This window comes from Hemicordylus capensis, chromosome 7 (assembly GCF_027244095.1).
Source record: "Hemicordylus capensis ecotype Gifberg chromosome 7, rHemCap1.1.pri, whole genome shotgun sequence".
NCBI classification, from domain to species: Eukaryota; Metazoa; Chordata; class Lepidosauria; order Squamata; family Cordylidae; genus Hemicordylus; species Hemicordylus capensis.
In genome coordinates this window covers 6,466,851-6,493,905 of record NC_069663.1, presented here as the reverse complement: position 1 = coordinate 6,493,905, position 27,055 = coordinate 6,466,851, and the positions used below count along the sequence as shown (strand labels likewise).

At 52.2% G+C, this 27,055-nt stretch overlaps 2 protein-coding genes and 1 long non-coding RNA gene across 6 annotated transcripts in view; 2 read left to right on the top strand and 1 right to left on the bottom strand.

Annotated features, from left to right (window-relative positions):
• Positions 1-27,055, bottom strand: part of LOC128332669 (uncharacterized) — a 121,995-nt gene that overhangs the window by 50,595 nt on the left and 44,345 nt on the right. The gene's annotated exons all lie outside the window — the stretch shown is intronic.
• LOC128332680 (uncharacterized) overlaps positions 86-27,055 on the top strand; it is a 92,783-nt gene continuing 65,813 nt past the window's right edge. For both annotated transcript variants that reach the window (XR_008310717.1, XR_008310716.1), the window contains exon 1: positions 86-136. This is a non-coding gene — a long non-coding RNA (uncharacterized LOC128332680). The remainder of the gene's footprint in view (positions 137-27,055) is intronic.
• Positions 19,667-22,693, top strand: LOC128332679 (uncharacterized). Its single transcript, XM_053267270.1, has 7 exons — positions 19,667-19,771; positions 19,947-20,096; positions 20,321-20,440; positions 20,542-20,650; positions 20,974-21,036; positions 21,304-21,495; positions 21,790-22,693. Exons 1-6 carry the CDS (start codon positions 19,685-19,687, stop codon positions 21,486-21,488), a joined length of 714 nt encoding a protein of 237 aa, XP_053123245.1. The 5' UTR covers positions 19,667-19,684; the 3' UTR covers positions 21,489-21,495; positions 21,790-22,693.

The window sequence follows — 27,055 nt, the reverse complement described above, 5'->3', positions numbered from 1 at the left end:
CTTTAAACGGAAACACCGCGTTGAGCCTACTCCAGCACCACCTCCAACTCCCACAGGGGGCTCCCCGGCAGTATCCAGAGTCACCATCAATGAGGAGGTGCCCCAGGTTGGGACTGGGGCTGACTCTTTGGGGAAGGTGAGAGAGCTAGTGCTTGGGAACCTGGCAGACTTGTGGGTCCGAATGAAAAGGCCTTTGGTGAGCAGTCGCTTCCCTTTGGGAGATGCTAATCTCTCATTATTCATATAGGCTGGCTGACTTGGGCTGTAACCTAGAACTGGTAGCCCGCCTTAATTCCAAGAAAGGGAATCCCCGTTTTTAAATTCCAAATGGGAATCAAACTCCTTAAACCCACCCACCCCTGACTCTTCTTCCCTTCCAGATCTGACAACTGGAGTGGAGAAAATGGAAAGAGCTGAGGTAGGGATCCATTCAGAAAAGGGCCTTCCTCCCTAGAGCCCAGGACATTTCTCTGAGAGGCATTTGCCCCATACGGGATCTGGAAGCACCCACTCTCTGCTCTGATCCCTTTCCCACTTCTGCATTCTCCCTGAGAGGCAGAAGCCAAATATTCCATGGAGGGGGTGGGGTCCCCAGAAAGGACCTGAGAGCAGCCCACCAAGTAAGGGTGCCCGCTAAATTTCCAGGAAGGAATGGAGAGTCCTTCCATCACTAACAGTTCAGTGCTTCTAATATTCAGGTCATCCTCTGCTGGGCTGAATTCTTGACGTCCGTTATTGATGGTATTAAGGATGCCAAGTCCTGGGAAAGTGAGATGCTGTCGTATGAAAAAGACAAGGCTGTGGACGCCGTACTGGAGAGTGAGATGTGGCAGAGAATGGAAGAGGATGACCAAGCGCAGGCTCAGTCAAAACCTGACTGCCAAAAGTGTGTGTTTGAGGCTGGTGCTATTCCAATGAAGTCCATGGGTACTGACCAACTCTCTTCTGCTCTTTGATCTCTGCCAGGAAATTATGGAGGACTGTCTGTGGCAGGACTCCCAAGTGGACATGTCACAAACTCTCAACCCCTCTCACAGGGGTAAAAATGGTTCTTGCAGGCAAAGACCTTGCAGCAAAACTGTGAGGTCTGGAAGCCATGCTTGCCTTCTGCTTTGGGAACCCCAAGGCAAAAAGTGACCCATTAGACCCTCCTCCATTTGTTCAATATGTATAAGTCCCTCCTTACCTAAATCAATTAACATCAGAATATTACGTCTCTTCTCTTCTCTTCTCTTCTCTTCTCTTCTCTTCTCTTCTCTTCTCTTCTCTTCTCTTCTCTTCTCCTCTCTTCTCTTCTCTTCAGATGGCCTTGTCTTCGAGTACTTCCATGAAAAGGAGGAGTTTGTCTGATCGCCCATTTGCTTCCTTTTCTTTTTAATGCTCCTAAAGCTAGGAGAATAGCTGCCTGGAAGTATTATATGTTTTTAAGAATACATATCATACCATATCATATCATATTACATGATTGATTTTAACAATGACTTTGAAATGGTTCTGTATTGTATTTTGTATTTCCTTCACCCCTCCCCCCTTTTCAATCTGTTATGAATTAATTTTTTGTTTGTTTTATCTTAATAAGTACAGTTTATTGTTCTTATTCTTATTTGCATTCTTATTCTTACTATTAGTGAGACTGCTATATATCTTGAATTTCTGCCCAGACATTTATGAAGCGACATAACAGCTAGGGGAAGCACTGTGCCTTGTAGAGGTGCACCAGGCAGAAATTCATCTGGGGCATCTCTAGGAAGTTGATTGGGGAAGCTGCAATTCTGGAATGTCTGCCTTAGGAGCCCATGCAAGTTTTTTGGGGGGGAGGTGGTTAGTTTAGCAAGAAGCCAAGGGTGGAGAGAAGCTCCGAGCAGCATGGAGGGTTGTTCCATGGAGAAAACCATACCATCATTTCTGAGTTCCTCTTTTCTTCTCGTCTCCCTTGGAGCGTTTGTGCCCACAGACTCCCAAGCTCACCTCTTGGCTGAGGGAGACGCTGCTACACTGCTACAGGTCCATGCAAATGCCTCTTGCTTGGAAGCACTCACTCAGACAATTGGCTTGGATCACTCCAGAGGAGCCCACTTGAGGTTTGCCGGCAATGAGGTTTGCTGAGCACAGGATCCTGGGAGCAAGCTGCACCTTCCAATCGAGTGCCCGGAAAGCACAGCCTTGGCAAGGCCTGGCAAGCTTACAAACCAAGGCCAAAATTCAATTCAAATGAAACCAAGGCAGACCCTGCTTAGCTAAGGGGACAAGTCACGCTTGCTACCACAAGACCAGCTCTCCTCTCCTCTGAGACGGGCGCTCTAGGCACCCGTCTCTGTGTGCACGCAGGCAACAAGCAGCCCAAGCACCCATCTGATCCCAGTGCCGGGGTAAAGGGCACGCTCGCACCCTCAACTTTGTCTAAAGGCTGGGCTTCAAAGTGGGGTTAGGCGGGCCAGCAGTGCCAGGGATGCCTGCGCTGCAGACGAGCAGCCTGGCTTAAACTGCTTCTTCTGGGAACCGTCTTCCTGAGAAACATAGCTAGGACAGTGAAGAGGGGAGCAGACCGCAGGAGAGAAGCGACCCCCACCCCCACCCCGGTCAGTCAAGAGCAGAGAGCTGGAAATCACGGAGCTGGAATTGCTCCAGCAGCGGAGAGGCAGAAACCACTCGGTGGTCACAGTGAAGGAGCTCGGCCTGTTACAGGGGAAAGGAGGAAGTTTTGGGGGAAACATATCGGCAGCCAGTGTAGCTCCTTCCATACAGGAGTGATGTGGTCTCTCCGAGATGACCCAGAGACCAACCTGGCTGCCCCATTCGGCAGAGTAATGATCCCAAATCCCATGATCCCGTGTCATTCAACTCCTACAAGAAATCCCATCGTTCTGGCACAAAATGATACAACTGAGCATGCTCAGAGGCCTCATTCCTGGCTCTGGGGTTGGTCAGGGGGCAGGCAGGTCCACTGGTCCCTTCCCCATTCACAAAGGCAGGGGGTTCTCCAAGGCACCATTGCTGTGGAGACGGATGGGGCTCTCCTGTGCCGCAGCGGTGAGTTCCAGAGGTTCCTGGTAGAGTGGCGAGCAGCAAAAGATGGATCCCCTGGATGAGAACATGGCAGCACTGTGTGTGTGTGTGTGTGTGTGTGTGTGTGTGTGTGTGTGTGTGTGTCTGATTGCCCTGAAAAGTGCCTGACCCAGTTTTGGCTTCTCTCCTCCCAGGGGCCGGAAGGTGATCATGGCGTCAAGCCAGTGGGCTTGTGAAGATCCTAGCAGGACGTGAGACCTGCCGGCCATCTGCTGCGCTTGGCTTAGTGGCCACAATGACTGGGAATGAAGCCCTGCTCTGACCTGAAGGAAGGAGGTTCCTTGCCTGGACCCCAATTGACACACACACACCTCCTCTGCCAAGCCTTCTGCTCCTCAGCAGCTCTATTACCCACATTTAGTGGGCGCCTCCCTCATGCCCTGTAACACCTGTGTGGAGAAGTCTCCCTTTGAAGACCCGGGGGGCCAAATGTTCAGAATATTCCTCCTGCCCCTTGGAGGAAAGGCACGGTCCTTTTTGTCCCCTTCCATGTGTGCTCAGGGATGGACTTCACACTGGATCCTGCAGGGTTGCCAACCTTTTTGCTAGCCTGACTCCTGTGCCTTGAAAAAGAGCTTGACAGTCCAAAATTAAGCAGATGAAGCTTTTGCTGCAATGGAAATGAAGAGATGGGGAAATCTTCATCAGTTTAATTTCGATATGCCAGGTTTCCTGTAAAAGCATAAGAGCAGGAGCAGGTAGAGAGTTGGCAACCCTGCCTGCTGGTGCCTCGTGCCCACCACTGGGCCTGGGAGTTCCGCCATCCTTGTTTAGATCCAAATATGGCAGTTGCTGGAGGGGGGTCCCCGTCCGGGAGTGTTTACCGGTCGCCATGGCGCTGTGGTTCTGACGGATCCTGATGGGGCTGGAGGTTCCGCTGCTGCCTTCAAACTCTCTGGACTCGACTGTTGGCAGGAGGATTTTCTGGCCTCTCCTGCTGCTCACGGCATATTTCCATCCAATTTTGGCCGTGAGGGAGCGCAGAACATGGCCTCAGGCAAGGAGTCCAGAGTGAGTGTCCACCGCCCTGCCCCAAATAGGTTCAGTGTAGCTTTGGTGGGGGGGGGGAGACCCAGAGGGGTTGGATTTGGGTCCAGGTGGAGACATTTAGGAAGTGAGACTGTCCTGGACCCTTTGAGCTGACCAAGGTGGGCATGAATGAACTGGCCCAGCGCACCTTCACAAGGACTTCATGGAGCACCAGCCCCCCATGGATGGCTCAGAGCTCCATCAGCCCCGTCACTCCTCCAGGACCTCATCCAGCAAGAAAGCAGAGAGTGGAGCCACCTGCACAGAACGGGGAAGGGGCTCCCGGCCTCTCCGAGATCCCCGCAGTTTTCCCCTTCAGAGGGGCAGGATGGCCATATGAGGGACTTGAAGAAAATAACACTGGTCATTCTTGGGAGTTGAGCATGACTGGAATGGATGGTGAGAAGGGCCCAGGCTCAGGAGCATTTCAGCATCCAGCAACACCCCTGCAGCGAAGCTCCCCCTCTCTCTTTCTCTTTGGATAGATGGTGATGAGCTCCATTTCTGGGAAGGCTTTTTCCTCTGTAGCTTTGCATGGGGTTATATGAGTTCTATTGTTTGTTAGCCATTATTTTTAAAATAAAAGGAAGATATCAATTTAATGGAATGCGGCGGGGGGAGGAAGGTGGATAGAAATGGCAAATTCTGCAAAGTGGGAGTTGCAGGTTCTGTGGAGGATGGGAATTGCCCCCTCTGGATGAAGGGGGGGGACCCCCAGGGGTTGGATTTGGGTCAAGGTGGAGACATTTAGGAAGCGAGACTGTCCTGGCCCCTCTGGGCTGAGCTTGTAGGGCAGGAAGGGACTGGCCCAGCCCGTCTTCACGGGGTCTTCATGGAACAGCAGCCCCCCATCGATGGGTCAGAGCCCCATCAGTCCCCTCCGTCCTTCAGGACCTCATCCAGCGAGGAAGTGCAGAGTGTAGCCACCTGCACAGAGGAAGGGAAGGACCTCCTGGCCTCTCCGAGATCCCTGCAGCTTCCCCCTCAGAGGGGCAGGATGGCCATATGAGGGACTTTAAGAAAACAACACTGGTCATTCTTCGGTAAAAGAAATGAAATGTTGAGGAGGGGGGATGGAGGAAGGATAGAAAGGGCCAGTTCTGCCCAGGGGGAGTCGCAGGTTCTGTGTAGGATGGGAATTGCCTCTCTTGATGTGGCCTGGCTCCTCTGCTCTGAGCAAAAGCGTGACCTGTTTGAGCTGGTGAAGCCATTTCTAGGCTAAGGAGATGGGAAACTGCTTCACTAGCTTAAGATCTGCATGTCAGGCATCTGCTGAAGTCACAGGAGCCGGACCAGTTAACGAGTGGGCAACCCTGCCTCTTGATGCCTTGTGCCCACCACTGAGGCTGGGAGTTCCGCCATCCTTGTTTAGATTCAAATATGGCAGTTGCTGGAGTGGGGATCCCCAGCCGGGAGTGTTTACCGGTCGCCATGGCACTGAGGTTCTGATGGATCCTGATGGGGCTGGAGGTTTCGTTGCTGCCTTCAAACTCTCTGGACTAGACCGTTGGCAGGAGGACTTTCTGGCCTCTCCTGCTGCTCACGGCCAATTTCCGTCCCATTTTGGCCATGAGAGAGTGCAGAACATGGCCTCAGGCAAGGAGTCCAGAGTGAGTGTCCATGGACATGCCCCAAATATGTCAATGAGATGGGGGGGGAGACCCCCAGGGGTTGGATTTGGGTCCAGGTAGAAACATTTAGGAAGTGAGATGTCCTGGCCCCTTTGGGCTGATCCTGTTGGGCAGGAAGGGACTGGCCCAGCCCTTCTTCACGGGGTCTTCATCAGGGGGGTATCAAGCATGGGGCAGGCTGGGCATGTGCCCTGGAAGCCACATGAAGGGGGAGCACCATTTTTAAAAATTAAAAAACAATAAATAATGGCCACCAAAAACAAAATGGCCACTGCACATGCTCAAATGGCTTCTCTGTGGCCCTAGGTCATGCCAAGCCTCACAGAGGCCATTTGAGCATGCGCTGTGGCCATTTTGTTTTCAGCGGCCATTTTTTAAAAACAAAATTTATTGTAATAAATGGCCACTGCACATGCTCAAATGGTCCCTGTGAGGCCCTAGAGGATAGAGGATAGAGGGGAACATTTGCTTACCCCAAACGGCCTTTACCAAGCCCCCCGAAGGGGCGACAGGTAATTTTTGTAAAAAATATATAAAAATATAAGTCACTGTACACATATTTAGTTTGGCACTATGTATGGAGAATCGGGGCTTGTGAATGCTGAGCTGAAGCTTATGAGCTAGGATTGTATTCATTTGCTCTTACTTTGCTTCTTGTGATAAGTGAGTTAAATGTAATGTCTTAATAATATGGCTATTAATGGTGAGTTTGTCTTTGAATCAGTGTGAAATCCTTAGTATTAAGGCCCACTGGGAGTTTCTTGCTCTCTTTCTCTCATTTTAACTGTCTTTCTGAAAGACTAGAATATATTCCAAGCAGTGACACAGTTTACTCTGCATATCCTTAAATTATTTTCAGAGTATCTGGATTCTCTGGATTCAAATTCTCCATTTATTTTAAAAACTGATTTAATAGTGATGCTACAATGCATAGTAGAGAATGAGACAGGCACTTCTCTTTAGTTTTTCAAGTATACCTCCACATAGTATTTGGGTATTTCATGAGCTGCAGCATACTGAAATGTGTAGTTTCCCAGCAATTTTTGGACTGGCTACATCCACTGCTAAATAGTTTTTGAGATATTAAAAGATTAAGAAGCTTGACTTGTATTTTTCAGCTGTTATTATGGTAAAGTTCTCTGAAAGATGGGTGTCAGATGTTTGGCCAGGGGGCGCAATTTCAGTGCTTGCCCCAGGCGCTATTTTCCCTAGATACGCCTCTGGTCTTGGATGGCTCAGAGCTCCACCAGCCCCCTCCCTCCTCCAGGACCTCTTCCAGCGAGGAAGCACAGAGTGGAGCCACCTGCACAGAACAGGGGAAGGAGCTCCTGGCCTCTCCGAACTCCCTGCAGTTCCCCCTTCAGAGGGGCAGGATGGCCATATTAGGAACTTTAAGAAAACAATACTGGTCATTCTTGGGGGCTGAGCATGACTGGAATGGATGGTCAAAAGGGCCCAGGCTCAGGAGGATTTTAAACATCCTGCAAGACCCCTGCTGCGAGGCTCTCTCTCCTTCTCCCTCTTTGGACAGATGGTGACGACCTCCTTGTTTTGGAAGGCTTCTTCCTCTATAGCTTTGCATGGGATGATATGAATTCACTATTTTTCGATTAAATGTAAGATATAAATTTAATGGCATGGGGTTGGGGAGAAGGAGAGAGGATAGAAATGTCCAGTTCTGCCAAATGGGAGTTGCCGGATATGTGGAGGATGGGAATTGCCCTCTCTTGATGTGGCCTGGCTCCTGTGCTCTGAGCAAAAGTGTGACCAGTTTGAGCAGGTGAAGCCATTTCAAGCCTAAAAAAGAAACAGTGGTGTTCTAATTCTAACTGTGGTTGGGAGTGCCAGGGCACATTTAGTTTCATGCTATGTCCAACAATGAACCTCCATTGTGATCAGCAAAAAGGCCGCCATTTTGGCCGCGAGAGAGCACAGAACATGGCCTCGGGCAAGGAGTCCAGAGTGAGTGTCCACTGACATGCCCCATATAGGTTAATGCGGTGGGGGTGGAGACCCCCAGGGTTGGATTTGGGTCCAGGTAGAGACATTTAGGAAGTGAGACTATCTTGGCCCCTTTGGGCTCACCCAGGTAGGCAGGAAGTGCAAGCCCAGCCCATCTTCACTGGGTCTTCATGGAGCACCAGCCCCCCATGGATGGGTCAGAGCCCTGTCAGCCCCCTCCCTCCTCCAGGACCTCATCAAGAAAGGAAGTGCAAAGTGGAGCCACCTGCACAGAGGAAGGGAAGGGGCTCCTGGCCTCTCCGAACTCCCTGCAGTTCCCCCTTCAAAGGGGCGGGAAGGCAATATGAGGGACTGGAAGAAAACAACACTGGTCATTTTTGGGAACTGAGCATGACTGGATTGGATGGTCAAAAGGGCCCGGACTCAGGAGCATTTAAGCATCCAGCAACACCCCTGCAGGGTGTCTCTCTCTCTCTCTCTCTCTCTCTCTCTGGTCAGATGGTGATGATGCCCTCCTTGTTTTGGAAGGTTTCTTGCCTGTAGCTTTGCATGAGATTATATGTTCTGCCAAATGGGCGTCGCAGGTTCTGTGGAGGATGGGAATTGCCCCCTCTTGATGGGGGGTGGGGGGGAGACCCCCAGGGGTTGGATTTGGGTCAAGGTGGAGACATTTAGGAAGCGACACTGTCCTGGCCCCTCTCATTGCCCTGTAAGACCGGTGTGGAGAAGTCTCCCTTTGAAGACCTGAGGGGCCAAATGTTCAGAATATTCCTCCTGCCCCTTGGAGGAAAGGCATGGTCCTTTTTGTCCCCTTCCATGTGTGCTCAGGGATGGACTTCAGTCTGGATCCTGCAGGGTTGGCCTGCAGGGTTGCCAACCTTTTTGCTAGCCTGGCTCCTGTGCCTTGAAAAAGAGCTTGACAGTCCAAGATCAACCAGATGAAGCTTTTGCTGCAATGGAAATGAAGAGATGGGGAAATCTTCACCAGTTTAATTTCGATATGCCAGGTTTCCTGTAAAAGCATAAGAGCAGGAGCAGGTAGAGAGTTGGCAACCCTGCCTGCTGGTGCCTCGTGCCCACCACTGGGCCTGGGAGTTCCGCCATCCTTGTGTACATTCAAAGATGGCGGTTGCTGGGGGGGGGGGTCCAAGCCGGGAGTGTTTACCGGTCGTGACGGATCCTGATGGGGCTGGAGGTTCCGCTGCTGCCTTCAGTCTCTCTGGACTCGACCGTTGGCAGGAAGACTTTCTGGCCTCTCCTGCTGCTCACGGCAAATTTCCGTCCACTTTTCGTCGTGAGGGAGCGCAGAACATGGCCTCAGGCAAGGAGTCCAGAGTGAGTGTCCACCACCCAGCCCCAAATAGGTTCAATGTTTGGTGGGAGCGGGTCAGACCCCCAGGGGTTGGATTTGGGTCCAGGTGGAGACATTTAGGAAGTGAGACTGTCCTGGCCCTTTGAGCTGACCTTGTAGGGCAGGAAGGGACTGGCCCAGCCCATCTTCACGGCGTCTTCATGGAGCAGCAGCCCCCCATCGATGGGTCAGAGCCCTATCAGCCCCCTCCCTCCTCTAGTGCCTCATCCAGCAAGGAAGTGCAGAGTGGAGCCACCTGCACAGAGGAAGGGAAGGGGTTCCTGGCCTCTCTGAGCTCCCTGCAGCTTCCCCCTTCAGAGGGGCAGGATGGCCATATGAGGGACTTGAAGAACACAACACTGGTCCTTCTTGGGTAAAAGAAATGAAATGTTGAGGAGGGGGATGGAGGGAGGACTGAAAGGGCCATTTCTGCCCAGGGGCACTCGCAGGTTCTGTGGAGGATGGGAACTGCCCCCTCTAGATGTCGCCTGGCTCCTCTGCTCTGAGCAAAAGCTTGACCAGCTTAGCCCAAAGAGATGGGAAATGCACCACCAGCTTGATATCTGCATGCCAGCCTTCTGCTGAAGTCACAGGAGCAGGATTAGTGAGAGAGTTGGCAACCCTGCCTCCTGGTGCCCCATGCCCACCACTGGGCCCTGGGAGTTCAGCTAACTGAGCCAAGAGACACCTTTCAAAGTGTTGATACTCTCATATTTAGCAGGGGGAGAGAAACTTGTCCTCTCCATCCCCAGCACAGCATCTCTCCGGTGGTGTTGCTGGCATCTGCTTGATGTTTCTTTTTGGACTGAGAGCCCTTTGGAGACAGGGGACCATCTTATTCAGGTCTTCTTGATTTATTTCTCTGTGTAAACTGCTTTGAGTACTTTGGTTGGAGAGTGGAATATACATCTCTGTAGTAGCCGAAGGACTTGTTTAGATTCAAAAAGTGGCCGTTGCTGAGCTGCATCCCAGGGCTGGGTATGTTGACCTGGTCGCCATGGCGCTGGGGTTCCGACGGATCCTGATGGGGCTGGAGGTTCCGCTGCTGCCCTGGGAGCCCCTGGACTCGACTGGTGGCAGGAGGGCGTTGCGGTCTCCCCTGCTGCTCACGCCAAATCTGGTCCATTTGGGGCCATGTGGGAGCGCTGAAGATGGCCTCCGGCAAGGGGTTTAGAGGGAGGGTTCACCACCCTGCCCCAAAGAGGTCCAATGTGGGGGTGGGGGGAGAGACCACCAAAGTTCTCAAAGCGGTTTGATGAGACATCTAGGATGGGAGTCCCCACTGGCTGCTTAGGAATGACTCCGGTGGGTGTGAAGTGGCCCAGCCCATCCTCACTCCAGCTCTCCTCTCTCCTTGGCAGGACATGGGAGAAGGATGCCCCTTACTCCGCGGCGTGGGCAGCCTTGATGGGGCTACTCCTGTGGCTCCTCTCAGGTACGTCCTCCTGTTCCTCCTGGGTTATCTGGGCCCATTCTTGATTAATGGCACCTTGGATTTGGGACCCTCTCAAGAAACATGGCCCCTGCCAGGGTTTCATTGTTGGAGATCCAGCTCCAGATGCCATCGGCCTTTGGCACCAGTAACCCTGACGACCATGACAGGTCTCTCTCTGACCAACACGTAGCCAGAAGTCAGATAGAGGTCTTTTCCTCTCAGCATCTACTTCTGAATAAAGCAGATTAGTTTAACCTTGTGTGAATCTCCCTGCTTATCATGGACAAGCTGTTGCCCCGGAGACCCTGTTGACTTCTGCTGTAATGGGAGTGAAATAGCTGCTGAATACTCTGCCATAGAAGTCATGACCCGCAACATTCATAAGCCCAACCCTGCAAGAGGTTCCAGTTTGCAAGGGGCACCCAGTCTAAGTTCTGACTATTGGAATGTGGGAAAGACAGAAAGGAATGACAGCAAGGGCAGGCAAAGGGAGTTCCAAAGGAGAAGAGCCGATCCGTCTGAGCTACCTGGGTTTTGGGGGAGGATCCAGGTGTTCAGGCACAGGAGGCAGGGGAGGGTTCTCATGCACAATTTGCTCTCTAGGGTTCCAAAGGAGGATGGGTGGGGTGGGGGGATCGGTCCCCTAGTCTGCTCTCTGAGGACTGAAGGGCTGTGGGGCTCCATGGGCTGGTGGGCCTGGCCCACCATTTCTCAATGCCTGGATTCCAGGTGAGCCCTGCAGCCACCCAGAGCGTGAGGCTGGAGCCAGGGTGTGGCTGGCTGCTCCTTCAGGGCTGGATCCGCTGGTACCTCCTTGAGTGGTTGCAGGCCAAAGGGAGCAGTTGAGATGGGGAGTGATGGAAGCCCCTCTGGGGGGCAGAGGAGGGGGTCGTGGCAGCCCCTCGGAACAGGTGATGCTGAGTCAGACCATTGTTCTACTCTGACCAGGAGCCGCTCTCCAAACCCCAACCAAGGGAGCTGAGCTGTTTTAGAGCTTTTAAAAGTAGGCAGTATATAAATATATATAAATCCAATGAAAGAGAGAATGAATGAATGAATCAGGAAAGAAAGAAAGAAAGAAAGAAAGAAAGAAAGAAAGAAAGAAAGAAAGAAAGAAAGAAAGAAAGAAAGAAAGAAAGAAAGAAAGCCCTTTATGTTGTGGAGAGCTGGGAGGGTATATAAATAAAACAAAATAAAATAAAATAAAATAAAATAAAGAAAGTAACCCTTATGTTGCAGGGAGCTTGGAGGGTTCTTGCCTTCACCCCTGCCCACTGCTGGAAACTGGCTACTCCGGGTTCCTTCGACACACTCTCTCACTCACTTGTGTCTTTTGTCCTTTTTCCCTCTCAGTGACTTCCAGCCACAGGAGATATATGAAGAGTGCTCCGTGGCCAAAACAAGCAAATGGTCACTGGTAAGGGATGAAAACCCAGTCTGTACATGGCAGGGCTGGGAGGGGGTGGGAGAGACCCCATTTCGAGCTAGAATAGAGGGCGTGTGGTAGAGATCCAGTCTTAGCAGGTTGAAGGGATGCTTTGAGAACTTGTCTGGAAAAGCCATATGCCTTGATATTTGCAGTGGTAGTAGCAGTGACTTGGGTGGGTGGGATGAGTGACAATCCGGGCTCAACTACAAGTGACTCAGGCAAAGGTTGGAGACCCTCGCTATGGAGGAAGCATCATGGGAACTTTTGGGATGGGAAGTGCTGAGAGGGAAGAGGGGTGTGTCTACCTATCTTCCAACCTGGCTCCTTCATTCCGCTCTCCTGCCCCAAATCACTCCCTCCCCCAGGGTTCTAGACTTTGATTTTGTTCTGGACAACCAAGCAGAAAACACATCCAGGAAGGGAGCAGTCTGGAGGGGAACTAGAGTGGGAAAGTCTTCTTTGGGGTAGATGGTGCACTCTTTCCCCCCTGCCACTTCTTGGCTCCACATGGCCCCCTTTCTGGTGTCATTTAAAAGGGCCTCAAAACACGGGTCTGCAGCATCAAGTGGCCAAGAGCTCTGCCCAGCAAAGAGAAGAACTTAGCTAGGCTTTCCTTAATTAAAGGCACCATTCAAGAAACCACAGTGTCCCATGTAGCAGGAGGCCTGACTCTTCTTCGGGATCCTGCCACTCCAAATGTTGTGTAATACCCATGATCTCACCCAACTGCCCAGGAATGGGCGGAAAGCTGGTTTCTGAGGTTCAGTAGATTCTTGGGTTTGGTTCCTCTCTGAGCCCAGTTACACGTTGGTAGACACGGTTTTGAGGTGCTGAGGAGCCACCTCCTGCTTTAAGCTCCTCTGTTAAGAAGGACCTCTTGAAGGAGGGTTGATGTTTGGACCCCAGATGCCCTGGAAAGGTCAAGTGGGCACCAGAGCACCCATTCCTCTCTCCATTCTCATCCACAGAAGTCATTCTCGGACGGCTCCAGGATTCAGACGGTCAACAATGGGAACGAGATCCTGGAAGAAGCACATGCCATCAGTTCCCCGAGGAGGTAGAGTTTCTTCTTGAACTTTTGTGTAGGGAAGGTTTTCTGTTCCCCTGCAAGCCTGGATCTGGGATGGATCCTGTGCCGCTGACTGGCAAGAGGTGCAGGGCAGACAAAAACGTCGTCTTCATACATTGTGTAGAAGCATTCACTTTTCCAAGAATGGTGGTGGTGATGTCCGTTAGCTTTAAGGGCACAGAGGATAGCTTCCTGGAGGCCTCCCAGATGGCTGTCCCCTATTGGAAGCAGAGTGCTGGGACAGATGCATCTTTGGTCTGATCCATCAAGGCTCTTCCAAGGTACTCTTGCCATTGTATTTTTTCCTGCAGTGTCTTCACGGTTGAGGAGGATGGATGGTTTCTCCAGACTGTGGACACCGAATGGTCTTGTGAGGTAAGGAAACGATTCCAGTCGCTTTTGTGGATGGGCTGGTTGAGGAGTGAGGGGAGATTGCATCTCCACCATCAGGAGACAGAGCGGGGTCAGATCCAGAAAGGGGAGGAAATCCAGCTGCTGCATGTTGGCCAGAGGATTACAGTGGGAACGTCGTGGCTAGGGAAGGATTCTGCAACCCTCTGCCTCTCCTTCCAATGGCCACCTTTCTGGGTTTGTGTGCTTTGGATTGGAGGCATCAAACGGCTCCCAAGACCCCGAGACGGGTCAGGAGAGGAGAGGGTCTTCCAGGTAGGGAATCTCCAGGTCTCTTGACTGAAGAGGCATTTCTGTAGAGACAATCCTGGTCCCCTCAGGTAAAAACAGCCCACAGCAGGAGGGATGGCCCTCACTCCGGACTCAGGGGCCCACCTTGTCTCTCCCTTTGGAAAGGCTGAGCTAACCCTGTTTCTTGGGGAGAGGAGAGAAGAGGACATGAAGGGGTGGGATCAAGAAGGCTCTCTGGGCCAAACTATTGATGCCAGTGGGTCCCGTTCCTCTTGGTTTCCATTCCGCATGAAAGGAATGCAGAAAAAATGACAAGAAATGACAACAAGCAGTTAGCATTCCATTCTGGAGCTCCCATGCAGTGATGTTTCTGTTAATGGCTGGTTTTGGGAAGGGAAAGAAAGAGATTTCACAGACCTACCTGTCATGCTGTCTTTGGACTAGAGCTGCAGAGTGCAGCCAGCTGATTCGGATGGCCCTTTTGAAGGATGGTGGCCAGTTTGCTGACCACAGTAGATCATATCACAATGGAGGTTCATGGTTGGACATAGGATGAAACCAAATGGCCACAAGCATGTGGTGGCTGTGCCCTGGCACTCCCAACCAGTTAGAATTAGAACACATGGTTTCTTTTTAATAAGGTTTTTTTGTCTTAAAAAAAAATCAAAATAATTTAAAGAAATAAAAATGAACTCAAAGAAAATGTCAGGGGGAAAACTCCCTACGAATCCTAGGCCCTAGGAAGATCAGAGTGAGTACACTCATTGGAAACCTTTGTCTCATATGCAGAGTCCTGACATCCAAGAGGCCAAGATCCCAGAAGACAACACTAGGGATCAGGAGCTGGACGTGGAGAGCGTTGTCAGTTCCCCGAGGTACTCTTTTCTCACCTGGAGGGGCAGCTCCATCGCTCATGGAAGTAGAGGACCTTCCTTAGGAGCCCATGCAATTTTTTGGGGGGTGGAGGTGGTTAGTTTAGCAAGAAGCCAAGGGTGGAGAGAAGCTCCGAGCAGCATGGAGGGTTGTTTCCATGGAGACAGGTGTCTCCATGCCCAGCCCGTGGGCTTCCTGCAGGCATCTGGCTGTCCACTCCTGGAAACAGGGTGTTGGGCTGCATGCCTCATTCATCTCATCAAGCAGAGCTCTTTCTAAGCACTCGTGTTCTGATCTCATGTGTCTTCTTTCTTTCTTTTCTTAGCGTCCAGAGGCCAAGCACCGTGTTGAGGAGGCTGCAAAACACCGCTGCTGACCAAGAGCCATCCCTTGGAGAGGTCAGGAAGCCTCAACATCCTTGGAAGGACTGTGGGTTGGGCGTGTGGGTCCCCTGTGTTGGCCAGGAGTAGAGAGCATGTGGAATGGCCCCAGTTTTTGATGCTGCTGGGTGGGCGGCCATCTTCTGACAGTCGTTTGCTTAAAGCTATGGTAAAGGGACAGCCATGCCCTTAACAACACTGCATCCCAATGGTCACACAGTGGGGGTGATAGGATTAAAGAAGATGGCTGCAAGGAGATGGCGGCCATGGCCTTGACGTCCGGTCCAGATCTCACAGTTAAAGGTGGAGCATCCTGTTGCTTTAATGGTAACCATTGAAAAACAGTGACAAATAAATGAAGAATGAATAAAAATACAAAACAATAAGCAAACTCAACCAAACCAATGAGAAATGAACTAATTGGAAAGGGGAAAGAACTGGGAAAGAAAGAGGAAAGGAGACCCAATTTTGGCATGCTTTTGCACGTGCCTTTAGTGTCCTCACTAAGGAGCCGACTGAAAGCATAAAGTGGACTGGAAGTGGTCTTTTCCAGTCACCAGAGCCATCGGGGCCCCAGCTGAGTGGGGGAGCGCAACATGTCTGGGGGGGGTGGTTGATGCCTTTCCCCTCTGCCATTTGCATGAGTGCGCGAAGGCCAGAAATCAGCCCGACCGACCTAACTGCGAGGAAGGCGGGCAGGAGAGAGGAGCTCTTTCGCCATCTCTCCCGCCCGCCCCCAGCCAGCACGCCTGGGCTCCAAAGTGGTTTTTAAGAAAACTGAAAATCAGGAAAGCGGGAGGAATTGTGTCCAGAACGGGACGATCCCCTTCCGGCCCACTTCCTGCGATCAGCTCACCCGGTGATGACCGCTGGAAGGTGCCAGGCTGGCCTTTTCCCTGCTGAAGCCTAGGAAGCCAATGCGAGGGCCAGAGCAGCCATTTCTCCATCTTCTCTCCTTCACAGAGTTCTTCCTTCCTGGGGGCCGAGACTCCACCCGCCAGCGTGGAGGAAGAGGGGTCGGAAGGGGACTGTGCCACCAGTTCCCCCAGGTACCTTTCTCAGCTGAAGGGCCGCTCCAGGGATCATAGAGGCGGATCACCTTCCCCGGGAGCCTTGGTTGATTAGACATGTTCATGGAGGAGAAGCCAGTTGAAGACTATTACCCATGACAGCCAAGGAACCTCTGAATCTCCAGATTTCTCTCTCTCTCTCTCTCTCTCTCTCTCTCTCTCTCTCTCTCTCTCTCTCTCTGAATAAACACACTTTGATGCCACATGTAACCAGGTCTCAAGTGGTTCACAACCAACTAAATAGGTTGATCCACAAGGGCTCTTGGCATGCATTGCTGTTCTTATGCCATGTCTCTCCTTTCTAGTCTCAGAGTCCCGAAGCCAAAGAAGTGGCTCATCAAGAAGATGATGATGAACACCTACACAGTGGAAGACTCGTCCTCCGCAGAGGTCAGAAATGACCCATTTCATCATCCATTTTTTCATGTGAACGGGCTCTAGGTTGTGTGTGTGTGTGTGTGTGTGTGTCTGAGAGAGAGAGAGAGAGAGAGAGAGAGAGAGAGAGAGAGAGAGAGAGAGAGAGTGCCCTGTTCCCCAGCAGGAGACAGAACATGGAATGGTTCTAGTTCTAGATGCTGCAGGATGGGAGGGATTGTGATTGGTGGGATGGGAGGAAATGCAGCTGAGGCATTGGAAAGGGGGCAAAAATGTGGTGAAAGGCTTTTCTTCTGGGCAGAGATGCCAAATGCCTTTTCTAGCAAGAGGCACGTCTTATTTTAGAGCCGGATGTCTTCCCAACTGTCCCTTGGGCTTGGTTCCTCTCAGAAGCCTCGCAAGGTCAACGCAAGCCCTGGAACGCTCCCGTTTCTCTTCTCTCTCCTCCCCAGTGCTCCTCTACGGACGAGGACGACACGATGCATGACATCAACAGCATCGAGGATGAGGTGTGGGACTCTCCACCGACCCCCAGTTCGGCCAGGTAGGTACCCTCCTCTCAGCTGAAGGGCCTTAGGAGCCAGTAGGGAGCTGGGGGAGGAGAGCTGGTCTTGTGGTAGCAAGCATGGCTTGTCCCCATAGCTTAGCAGGGTCTGCCCTGGTTGCATATGAATGGGAGACTTGATGTGTGAGCACTGGAAGAGATTCCCCTTAGGGGATGAAGCCGCTCTGGGAAGAGCAGAAGGTTTCAAGTTCCCTCCCTGGCAGCATCTCCAAGATAGGGATGAGAGAGATTACTGCCTGCAACCTTGGAGAAGCCGCTGCCAGTCTGTGAAGAGAATACTGAGCTAGATAGACCAATGGTCTGACTCAGTAGATGGCAGTTCCCTATGTTCCCTATGTTCCTATGGGGGGCTTTTAGCACAGTAAGCAGAAGGCTGCAGGGGACAGGGGCAGCTCCCCCATGTCTGAGCCCCACAGAGGGATGTTTCTTCAAACTTGCTTCCTGAGGACTCTGGAGGGGGAGTTCACCCAAGGAAGCCGATTGACAGCAGGTGCAAGACAGACACCAGCAAGTCTATTGCTGGCTGTTAGCAGAGGGAGCTCTGAGACCCCCATGCTGTTGGCATGAGCGGGTGTTGGGGAGAAGGAGCAGGGGAGGGCTCCTGTCTCGATGCCCCCTTTGAACACTTCCCAGGGCTTCTAAGTGGGGAACGAAAGGCTGGACTTGGGAGATCTCTGGCCTGATGAAGTTCCCCTGCCAGCCACCTCCCAAGGTAGGCGAGATCCTTGCTTAGCATCTCTTTGGGTGCCCGTGTTCTTCTTCAGCTGGCTGCCATCTCCAACAGGACAGTTCTTGGAGCAGCTTTTCTCTCTCCTCTCCTCTCTCAGGAACATCGGCGAAGAGGAAAGAAGAGGACAGCTGGCCCCAGATTGGTTCTCCTCGGTCCATCTGGGAGAGGTAAGGGGTGCAAACCAAGGGTGACTTGACTCCACCCCTCTGCCCCACCTTTCATGCACTACACAAGATGGCGGCTTGGATGGCAGTCACTGTTCACACGGGAGGTGGGGACTTGCCCTTTCCCCTTGTGGATGTCTTTCCCTTGCAGTTGACCTCATGTACCCTGAGCCAGAGGCAGCACCCTCCAGGCCAAGATGTGGGTGCAGACACCCATGGCACTGGCCTTGCCCTGGGGATTCTCCTGACCCATAACCGTCCCTCGGACTGTGTGCTGAGGCCTGACCCTCCTCTTCTCCTCAGGGGAGAGCAACAAAGAAGATCGGGGATGTCGTCCGGTGTGTGGAGTATGCCAGTGAGGTGGAGGAGAGGTTCCCCGAACTCCTGGTGGGCCTGGTCAACAAGATCCTCACCGGCCTGCAGAACACCACCGAGGGAGTCGGGAACCGAGACAGCCAAGACCTGCCTCCTGAGTAAGTCATGGCGGTGGGGAAAGCGGGGCCAGCAAGTCCTCCATCCAGCACTCTGGGAGGACAGGCTAGGGTCATTTCTCCCATGTCCCACTCTGATGGGTGAGGAGCATTTCTGGCCTGTTGGGGTGACTCTGGCACGGTGGTCCCTTCCCTCAGCTCCACAGGGGAGACCCCAGAATTTGCAGCCCTCTTGGCTCTGCAGAGAGCCTTAAAATGCGTCTGCAGTGTTAAAAAACCAACTGTGGGGAAAGTCACTTCACCCCTGTGGTCTCCCTCCCATGGTCCAACACAGTCCATCCAACCTTGACACTACACCACCCCACAAGGAGACACACACTTTGGTGAGAGCAACCTTCTCTTCTCTGCAGGGAGACCGCACAGATTGTCCGGACCCTGCTGGAGAGGGTGGCACAGGTGACCCCGGAGAAGACCTGCTGGGAATCCCTGTGCTCTACGCAGAGCTGCCTCCAGGGTGTGGCCCTCTTGGTGAGGTAAGTAGGAGTGAATAGGAGATCTCTCAGGAGGCCTGGGGGCTGGTGTGGTTTGGGTCAGGTCTGCTCTTTCTGGGCCTTCCGCCCAGGACTCAGCAGGGTCTTTTGGTGTTTTGCAGGGCTCTCCTCCAGACACGGTCCTCCACAGTGGATAGGCTGAAGGCATACCTGGCTTCCCCCTTCAGCCTGGACAAAGATCCAGAAGAGCATTCGCTCACAGAGGTGGCCTTCTTTGTGGAGGTGAGCCAGCGTGTTCCTCAGGGTGGGCTTCCCTGAGAGGAGGGTCTGGCCCCAGAAGCTGATGGATGTTTTCCTCCTTTCCCTCTTTTAGCTGCTCCTGAAAGACCAAGACTTTGCTGCCTTAGAGAAGACCTGGAGGCTCCTGGTAGCGTGGCTAGTCCACCCCAGCCAGAACATCCGCTACCTGAGCGAAAGGGGACTTCTCCAAATTTATGGCACCCTGAAGGCGGTGAGTGACATCCCTGGGCATGGAGCATCCCTAGGCATGGAGACTCCTCTCTTTGGGGAGCCCTTCCTGAGGCTGGTGCTCCTAGGCATCCCCAGGTGTGATGGGGAGATTTCTCCAGTTTGGTGGATTCAGTCTGTGGAGCCCTTGCCACAGGACGAAGGAGAAATCCTTAAGGGAAGGCACAGGAATGCATCTCTCAGTAGGAGCCTGATTCCCCACGTGCTCCAATGCCACCTTCTCCCCGCTCTTTGTGCCTCTGGGATGGCTTGAGTCATCTCCTCCCCAAGGCAGTGGATGGTGGCCAAGCAGCATCAAACACGGACAGCTCTGTGGTGCGTTTAGCAGCGGGTGGACTAGCATGTGTTTTCAAGGAGCCAACTTTTCCCTCCCTAGGCCAAGAAACCCCAGGATTTTAGTGCTGGGATCCTGGGAGGGCTCAGGACCTCCAGTCTGGAAGCCACTTTGGGGGTCCTGGCCTTCATGGAGCGGCTGAGGCACTGTCCATCAGAACACCAGGCCACGGTGAATGCTGTCCTGGCTGCCCTGTGCCGCCCTCTCTTCCACCACGTGAGTACTTGCACGCCAGCCCTCCGCCCCGGCTCTATGAGGGCCGGCCAACCTGCAGGTTCCGACTGGGTTGGAGAAGGGAAACCAGACACCCACTAGAGACCCATGCAAGCTCTTCATCAATTATGGAGGTGAGGAATTCCTCCCTAATAACAAGCCCTGTTCTTCTTTGTAGGAGGAGGCTAAGATCCGAAGGGCAGCCATGAGGACCCACCTGGATCTCCTGCAGCACCGCCACCACCACCACAAGGGTACAGAGGAGAACATCACGACCCTCATCGCGGTGCTGATGCATGTGGAGGATGAAGACCTGGAGGTAGCACAGGTGAGGGCCCACTTCTTCCTGCCACCCCTACGAAGGTGTTTAGGCTTCCACAAGTCCAGCCACCCAGTGGCAGGCCCCAGAGTTAGCCTCATGGGGTGGTGAATCCACGAGCTGTCCCGCTGTGGTTTGGCCCATCCAGGCCCTACTCCTTGAAGCCCCCTAAGAGGTTTCGTGGAATCCCTTGGCAGCCTTTTTCACTCCCATTCCGGTGTTTCTTTTGGCAGGCTGCGAAGGACAATCTGAGCCTCCTGGCGGAAGCCCTCCTATGGCACCTGGAGGGCAAGCTGCTGGCGCGGGACTCTTACAGCCTGCAGGAGCTGCTCCACAAGATCGCCAAGCGTCTGGTAAGGGCAGCCCCTCCCTGTCCATCCCTCGGCTCAAATGGCTCAAGGACCTTTGGGCGATGCTTTGCTCACTCGGGATTTGTCTTTGCTCTTGATCCCAGATTCGGCAGCTCGGCACAGAGGACGCCGTGGAGATGGAGGCCACCAAGATCCTGGGCTTCTTCCGCAGCGAGCAGCCTTCAGTGAGGAGAACGGCTGCCCTGCTGATCGGTAAGCGAAACAAGACTTTTGGGTCTCCCTTAGTGGGTCGTCTTGGTGGGCAAAGGTTCATTCTCTTGGAAGGCACTGCCAGAAGGGTGTGGAGGGGCAGGAGCTGTTCCCTCCCCAGGAGGACTGGCCCAGTGAGCGTTAGCGAGGTCTCTTGGCTTAATTTCCTTCCAAGGTGACGTAAGAGTCCCTGGAGGAATGGCTCAATCTGTCAGTCCCAGAGGGAGCAGAGAGGGGAGAACTTCCTCTCCTGAATGATGGGAAGTGGGCTGTCCATGCGCAGGGTCCTGAACTGTGGTCCCATTTCCTTCCACCCTTGTTTTTAGGTCACCTGGTCCACAAAAAGGGCAGCATCCTCACTGAAGGGAACATAGAGACCTTCCATGCTGGTAAGTGCCGGTTTCTGGGTGGGAAGGGGAAGTTTCTGTGAGGGGAGAGGCCTAGATTTAGGGACCACAGAGCTGGAATGGGCCACCTGTCCCCTCAAATGGAAGGTCCCGCTTGCATCCTCAGGGATGCTCAGCAGTAGGCTTTCCCAGAGTGCAGGGGAGAAAGAGTCAGGACTTGCGCCCTCTTGGTGTGGAAATGGTGGGGCTTGGCCAAGGGTGGGGTGATCTCTTCATGCCATTTCTGAACCTTCTCCTTCATCCCTCCAGCGCTGGAGAGCTTGCTTGGCGACCATGACCCCGAGGTCGGGAGAGTTGCCTGCAAGACAGAGAAGATCGTGAAGAAGGCCTTTTCCCTCCACTCCCGGCACGGGCTGCGGGCTGCCGTTCGGCGCTTGTGGGCGGGCTGTAAGAAGAAGAGACACCCGCCAGAGTACGGTGATCTCTCCACCTGACCGACTGGTGAGCAGACCAAGGCAGGGCTTCACTTGAAGGGGCCCCGATGGTTAGGGAGGGGGCTGGGGCTGCAGGAAGGGTGGGCAGGAATCTGGGCAACCCTCCCTCGTGTTGGAATGCCAACTTCGGCCCTTGTGTCTGGTTGTACCAGTAGCCAAAGGGAAAGAGGAAAGATCTCTCTTCCCTCTGGGAAATGAGGACACAAATATTCTGCCAGGAGTCCCTGGTGCTTGGTGGTGTCATGGGGGAGAGTGTGAGAAGACCCCCCATCTCTGAACCAATGTCCTTCTCTCTTTCCAGGAACAACAGCCCCGTGCTCTCCCCTTGAAGATCAGCAGCTGAAGGGAGGTTCAGGAAAGACCGTGCAGCGCAGGGGCCTCCCAGAAGACCTCCTCCAACCGCGTGGACACAAGATCTGTCCACAAGAAGACATCCAGCAGGGAAGTGCAGTTCTGTCTGAGGAGTGAGGGGGAAGCAGGCTCCACTCCCCTGGCCCAAGGAAGCCCCGCCTCTGGGGTGCAGAAGCCCCTCCCCTTGCTTCTGCTGGCAGGCTGTGGGAGGAGGCTACAGGACCACCCTGCCCCCAAGTGGCCCTTTGGAACCAGTCTTGGGCTTCCCTTGGGTCTGGGGAGGCTGTGTGGCCCCAGCAGGAGGGCAAGGTCACCGCCTCCCTCCATTCCCACCAGCTGGCCAAGGAGCGCCCCCTCCTCCTTCCACCTTTCTTCCCTTTCCCACTGGCCTGGCTTCCCCTGGCAGGGGAAGCACCATCCAGGCATCCTCCCCCTCCCCTGCCGAGGGTGTGCTCCTCCCCCCTCCACTCCTGCAGCCACGCCTCACTCCCCCCTCCGCTCCCTCCTCCTTCCTCCCAAACCGGTGAAGCAGCAGAGGAGCCTGGGAGACTCTGGGGGCCCCCTGCAGCCCCAGTAGCGCCCCCTGGTGCTGCCCGGTGGCAGGCCAGAGAATCCTCCTCTCCCTCCTGCTCCATGCTGTGGCTGCACAGTGGGGAGCCCGAGGTCAAGCAGAATTCTCTGGCTTGCCCCCCCCTCAACCCCCAGCCCCCTGCCCAATCCCCACTTGCTGGGCTGCCGGAGTAGAAAGGGAGGAGGAGCAGGGCAACCCCACTGACGCTGCTTTGTGCTTCTTGCAGGCTTGTGCTGCTGCTGGGCGGCTGGAGGAGTCGATCCGCCCCAGAAGCGGAGACCAAGTGAACGTGCCTGCAAGGAGCGGGGGTGGGGTGGGCTTGGGGGCTGGCTGGGACTCCCCCCAATTTTGTTTGCCCTGCCATTCCCTTCTTCTGTGTGACCCTGGGCTTCCTCCCTTCCCTCCTTCCCTCCCTCCCTCCTTCTCCCTCCCAGGGGCAGAATGGGCTTTGCTGGTCGCCCTGTTGGGGGCCGAGTAGGAATTTTTGGCTTTCCAACAGATTGGCCGAGATGGAAAGTTTTTTTGCCTACTCCATTCTGTCCTGTTTTGTTTCCTTTAGTTAGAAAGTTAAGTGACGACTTGTAACCTATTTAAGTATATTAATAAAGTTGCCACTTTGTTAACAGCCAGTCCTTTCTGAGATCTTCTTTTCTTCTCGTCTCCCTTGGAGCGTTTGTGCCCACAGACTCCCAAGCTCACCTCTTGGCTGAGGGAGACGCTGCTACACTGCTACAGGTCCATGCAAATGCCTCTTGCTTGGAAGCACTCACTCAGACAATTGGCTTGGATCACTCCAGAGGAGCCCACTTGAGGTTTGCCGCCAATGAGGTTTGCTGAGCACAGGATCCTGGGAGCAAGCTGCACCTTCCAATCGAGTGCCCGGAAAGCACAGCCTTGGCAAGGCCTGGCAAGCTTACAAACCATCACTGACTGCCTCCAATACAGCCAAATATGACATGTGATTCCATTCCAGTGATTAAAAAGTCCTGCCAAGTATGAAATGCCATTTGTGCAGGAACAAGGCCTTGACCTCCTCTTGTGCTCTTCACATTTCTGTTTTGAATGCATATTTGCTTCCTTCCTGTGCTCTGTAATAAGAAGCTGGCAGGGATCAAGAGTTCACAGCTCCCCTTTGACAGTTTGGTCTGGTTGGGGAAAGAGTCCTGCTGTTTGGTTTTTGGAGGGAGGAGAGGGTTGGATTGGATTGGTTTGGTGTGTTTTTTTAATGGGGGGAGCTCGCATTTATTTTGATTGGTTGGTTTGGGTTTTTTTTCCAAATTCAATTTTTATTATTTTTAACAATATTAATATGTCATTGATTACGAATAGACAAAAGTGGACTTCCCGCACACATCTCTTCGTGAATCATCAGCTATAAAGTTTACCCTTGCTATAATAATAGTTCAAAACATAAATTTAAATCCTTACAAACACAGCTAATCTACCCAACCTGCAGGTTTTTTTACTAAATTTCGAACCCTACTGTAAAGTCCATAGTAGAAAAATAGTTCTTTAGATACAACAAGAATGGTTTCCAACCTTCTTTGAAGCTTTCCAAATTTTGGTCTCTTATTAATGTTCTAAGTTTTGCCATCTCCGCATATTCCAAAAAAATTATCAGCCAATCTTCTTTTGAAGGCACTTCATTACTCTTCCATTTCTGTGCATATATAATTCTAGCCGCCGCCGAAGCGTACATAAAAAGCGTTGACTTAGTTGTAGAAATTGCACCTTCTATTATTCCCAGCAGGAAGGATTCTGGCCTCTTAGGAAATGTCATTTTAAATATTTTCTTTTACTCATTATATATCATCTCCCAATATGCTTTAGCCTTCCCACAGCTCCACCACATAGGAAAAAAAGTGCCTTCGGACTGTCCACACTTCCAACATTTGTTTGATACATTTTTATACATTAATGCCAATTTTTTGGGTCTCAGATACCATCTATACATCATTTTGTAATAATTTTCTTTTAAAGCATAACATGCAGTCAATTTTAAATCGGTTAGTTTCGGAAAATTGGAGGGGGGGAAGAGAATAAAAGGAGGCTCGCCTGCAGCAGAAAGTTAGTGAAAGCTGGAGGAAGAGTTTAAAGTTGGCGCTAAAGCTGGAATTAGAGCTGATTAGGAGTAAGACCCTGAGGCTATTCACATGATAGTCCTGGGATGCGGAGGGCGGGCAGTGGGGTAGGCAGAGTCCAACTCATCTTTCCCCCAGATGATTCTTCTGCTTTTCTTCAGGTATACTACCATGCGCTCACATGATCCTCACTGCTCCCAGCAGTGTGGATCTTTGGAGGCTGGGATGACACATCCCAACCTTTGGATATCCCACAATGCATAGTGTGTCGAGCATGGTGCATTGGGGGATAGGAACATATGAAGCTGCCAGTCAGACCATTGGTCCATCTAGCTCAGTATTGCCTACACAGACTGGCAGCAGCTTCTCCAAGGTTGCAGGCAGGAATCTCTCTCAGTCCTATCTTGGAGATGCTGCCAGGGGGGGAACCTGGAACCTCGATGCTCTTCCCAGAGCGACTCCATCCCCTGATGGGGAATCTCTTATAGTGCTCACACATCTAATCTCCCATTCAAATGAAACCAAGGCAGACACTGCTCAGCTAAGGGGGGAAGACACGCTTGCTACCACAAGACCAGCTCTCCTCTCCTCTGAGACGGGCGCTCTAGGCACCCATCTCTGTGTGCACTCAGGCAACAAGCAGCCTGAGCACCCATCTGATCCCAGTGCCGGGGTAAAGGGCACGCTCGCACCCTAAACTTTGTCTAAAGGCCAGGCTTCAAAGTGGGGTTAGGCGGGCCAGCAGCACCGTGAGCCAGAGGGATGCCTGCGCTGCAGACGAGCAGCCTGGGTTAAACTGCTTCTGGGAACCGTCTTCCTGAGAAACATAGCTAGAACAGTGAAGAGGGAAGCAGACGCAGGAGAGAACTGGCCCCCACCCCCACCCTGATCAGTTTAGAGCAGAGAGCTGGAAATCACGGAGCTGGAATTGCATCTGCTTTGCTCGCAGAAGGTCCCAGGTTTGATCCCTGTCGTCTCCTAAATCTCCTTCCTTGCAATTTCACCCCATGGAATTTCTAATCCAATTTCTAATCCAGTCCTCGGGGGCAACAGAGAAAAGCTGCCTGTGACCTTGGAGAGCTGCTTCCAGTCAGAATAGACAATATTGTGCCAGAAAGTTCTGAGCCAGGCGGACCCAGGGTCAGACTTGGTATAAGGCAACTTCCTATGTTTCTACTGGGGGCAGGACCAGAGTTGTGAAGGCCTGGAAGGATGGTCTTCAAATACCCAGAAGATCATGGAAGGTGGAGGGAGGAGTTCAAGAGATGCATCATGACATTTCACAACAGAAACGGAAAAGGAGCAATGTTATATCCATTGTGAAGCACTAAAAAGGACTGTAGAAATGATAAATTCTGAGTGTGTTTTCTCTTACGCAAACTACTTGCCTTCCCTTGGCACATTATAGTTGCTGCACAAGGGTGTGGTCTGGTTTCGTTGCACATCTCGACTGTATGCTAGAACACTAACTCATCATTCTAAGGTCAGGGGTCCTCATATTTGGGTCTCCAGATGATACTGAACTACAACATCCCTGGCCACCATGGCCTTATAGAAGAAGGAACAGACTGGTTCTCTGTTGCTCCTGAGGGCTGGGCTACTAGAATCCATGGGTTGAAATGGCAAGGAAGCAGATTTAGGCTAGGCATTAGGAAGAATTTCTTCATTCTGCCTTTGTATGTAGTCCGGAAACTTCAGTTAGTTTAGAATGCGGCTGCCAGATTGGTCTCTGGGGCAACCCGGAGAGACCATATGATGCCTGTTTTGAAACAGTTACATTGGCTGCCAATATGTTTCCGGGCAAAATACAAAGTGCTGGTTATTACATTTAAAGCCCTGAACGGCTTGGGTCCAAGATATCTTAGAGAGCGCCTTCTTTTACATGATCCCCACCGCACGTTAAGGTTATCTGGGGAGGTCCATCTACTGTTGTCACCGGTTCGTTTGGTGACGACTCAGAGGCGGGCCTTCTCTGTAGCTGCTCCTGGACTGTGGAATACACTCCCAGCAGAAATTGGTAATCTTGATTCTTTGCTGACCTTCAAGAGAGCCCTTAAAACCCATCTGTTTGGCCTGGCCTTTCAGGGATTTTAATCAGTTTTTAATTGTTTTAATGTTAACCTGGTTTTCAGGGTTTTAATTGTTTTGATAGTTTAATTGTTTTTTAAGTTGTTTTAAATTGGTAATTATATTTGTATCTCTGTTTTAATTGTTTTTAATGTTTTCTGTTTTAATTGTAAACCGCTCTGAGCCATTTCGGAAGGGCGGTATAAAAATCAAATCAAATCAAATCAAATCAATCAATAAACAAATAAATAATTGTGAGAGCTGTTCAACAGTGAAGCAGTCTCCCTCATGCAGTGGTAGGCTTTCCTTTGCTGGAGGTTTTCAAACAGAGGCTGGACAGGCATCTGTCCGAGCTGCTGTAGCAGTTTCCTGCACGGAGTAGGGGACTGAAGAACTCTAAGGTACCTTCCAGCTCTGACATTCTATGATCCTGTGATTCCATGGGAGTTGTACATAGGAACATAGGAAGCTGTCTTATACCAAGCCGGACCATTGGT

What these genes read in the sequence shown, in the direction of transcription:
- LOC128332679 (XM_053267270.1), top strand. Translation starts at nt 19,685, where the DNA reads ATGGAGCGGCTGAGGCACTGTCCATCAGAACACCAGGCCACGGTGAAT. An exon ending in AAGACCTGGAGGTAGCACAG is followed by an intron (nt 20,097 to 20,320) that starts GTGAGGGCCCAC and finishes TTCTTTTGGCAG; the next exon opens with GCTGCGAAGGACAATCTGAG. An exon ending in CATAGAGACCTTCCATGCTG is followed by an intron (nt 21,037 to 21,303) that starts GTAAGTGCCGGT and finishes TCATCCCTCCAG; the next exon opens with CGCTGGAGAGCTTGCTTGGC.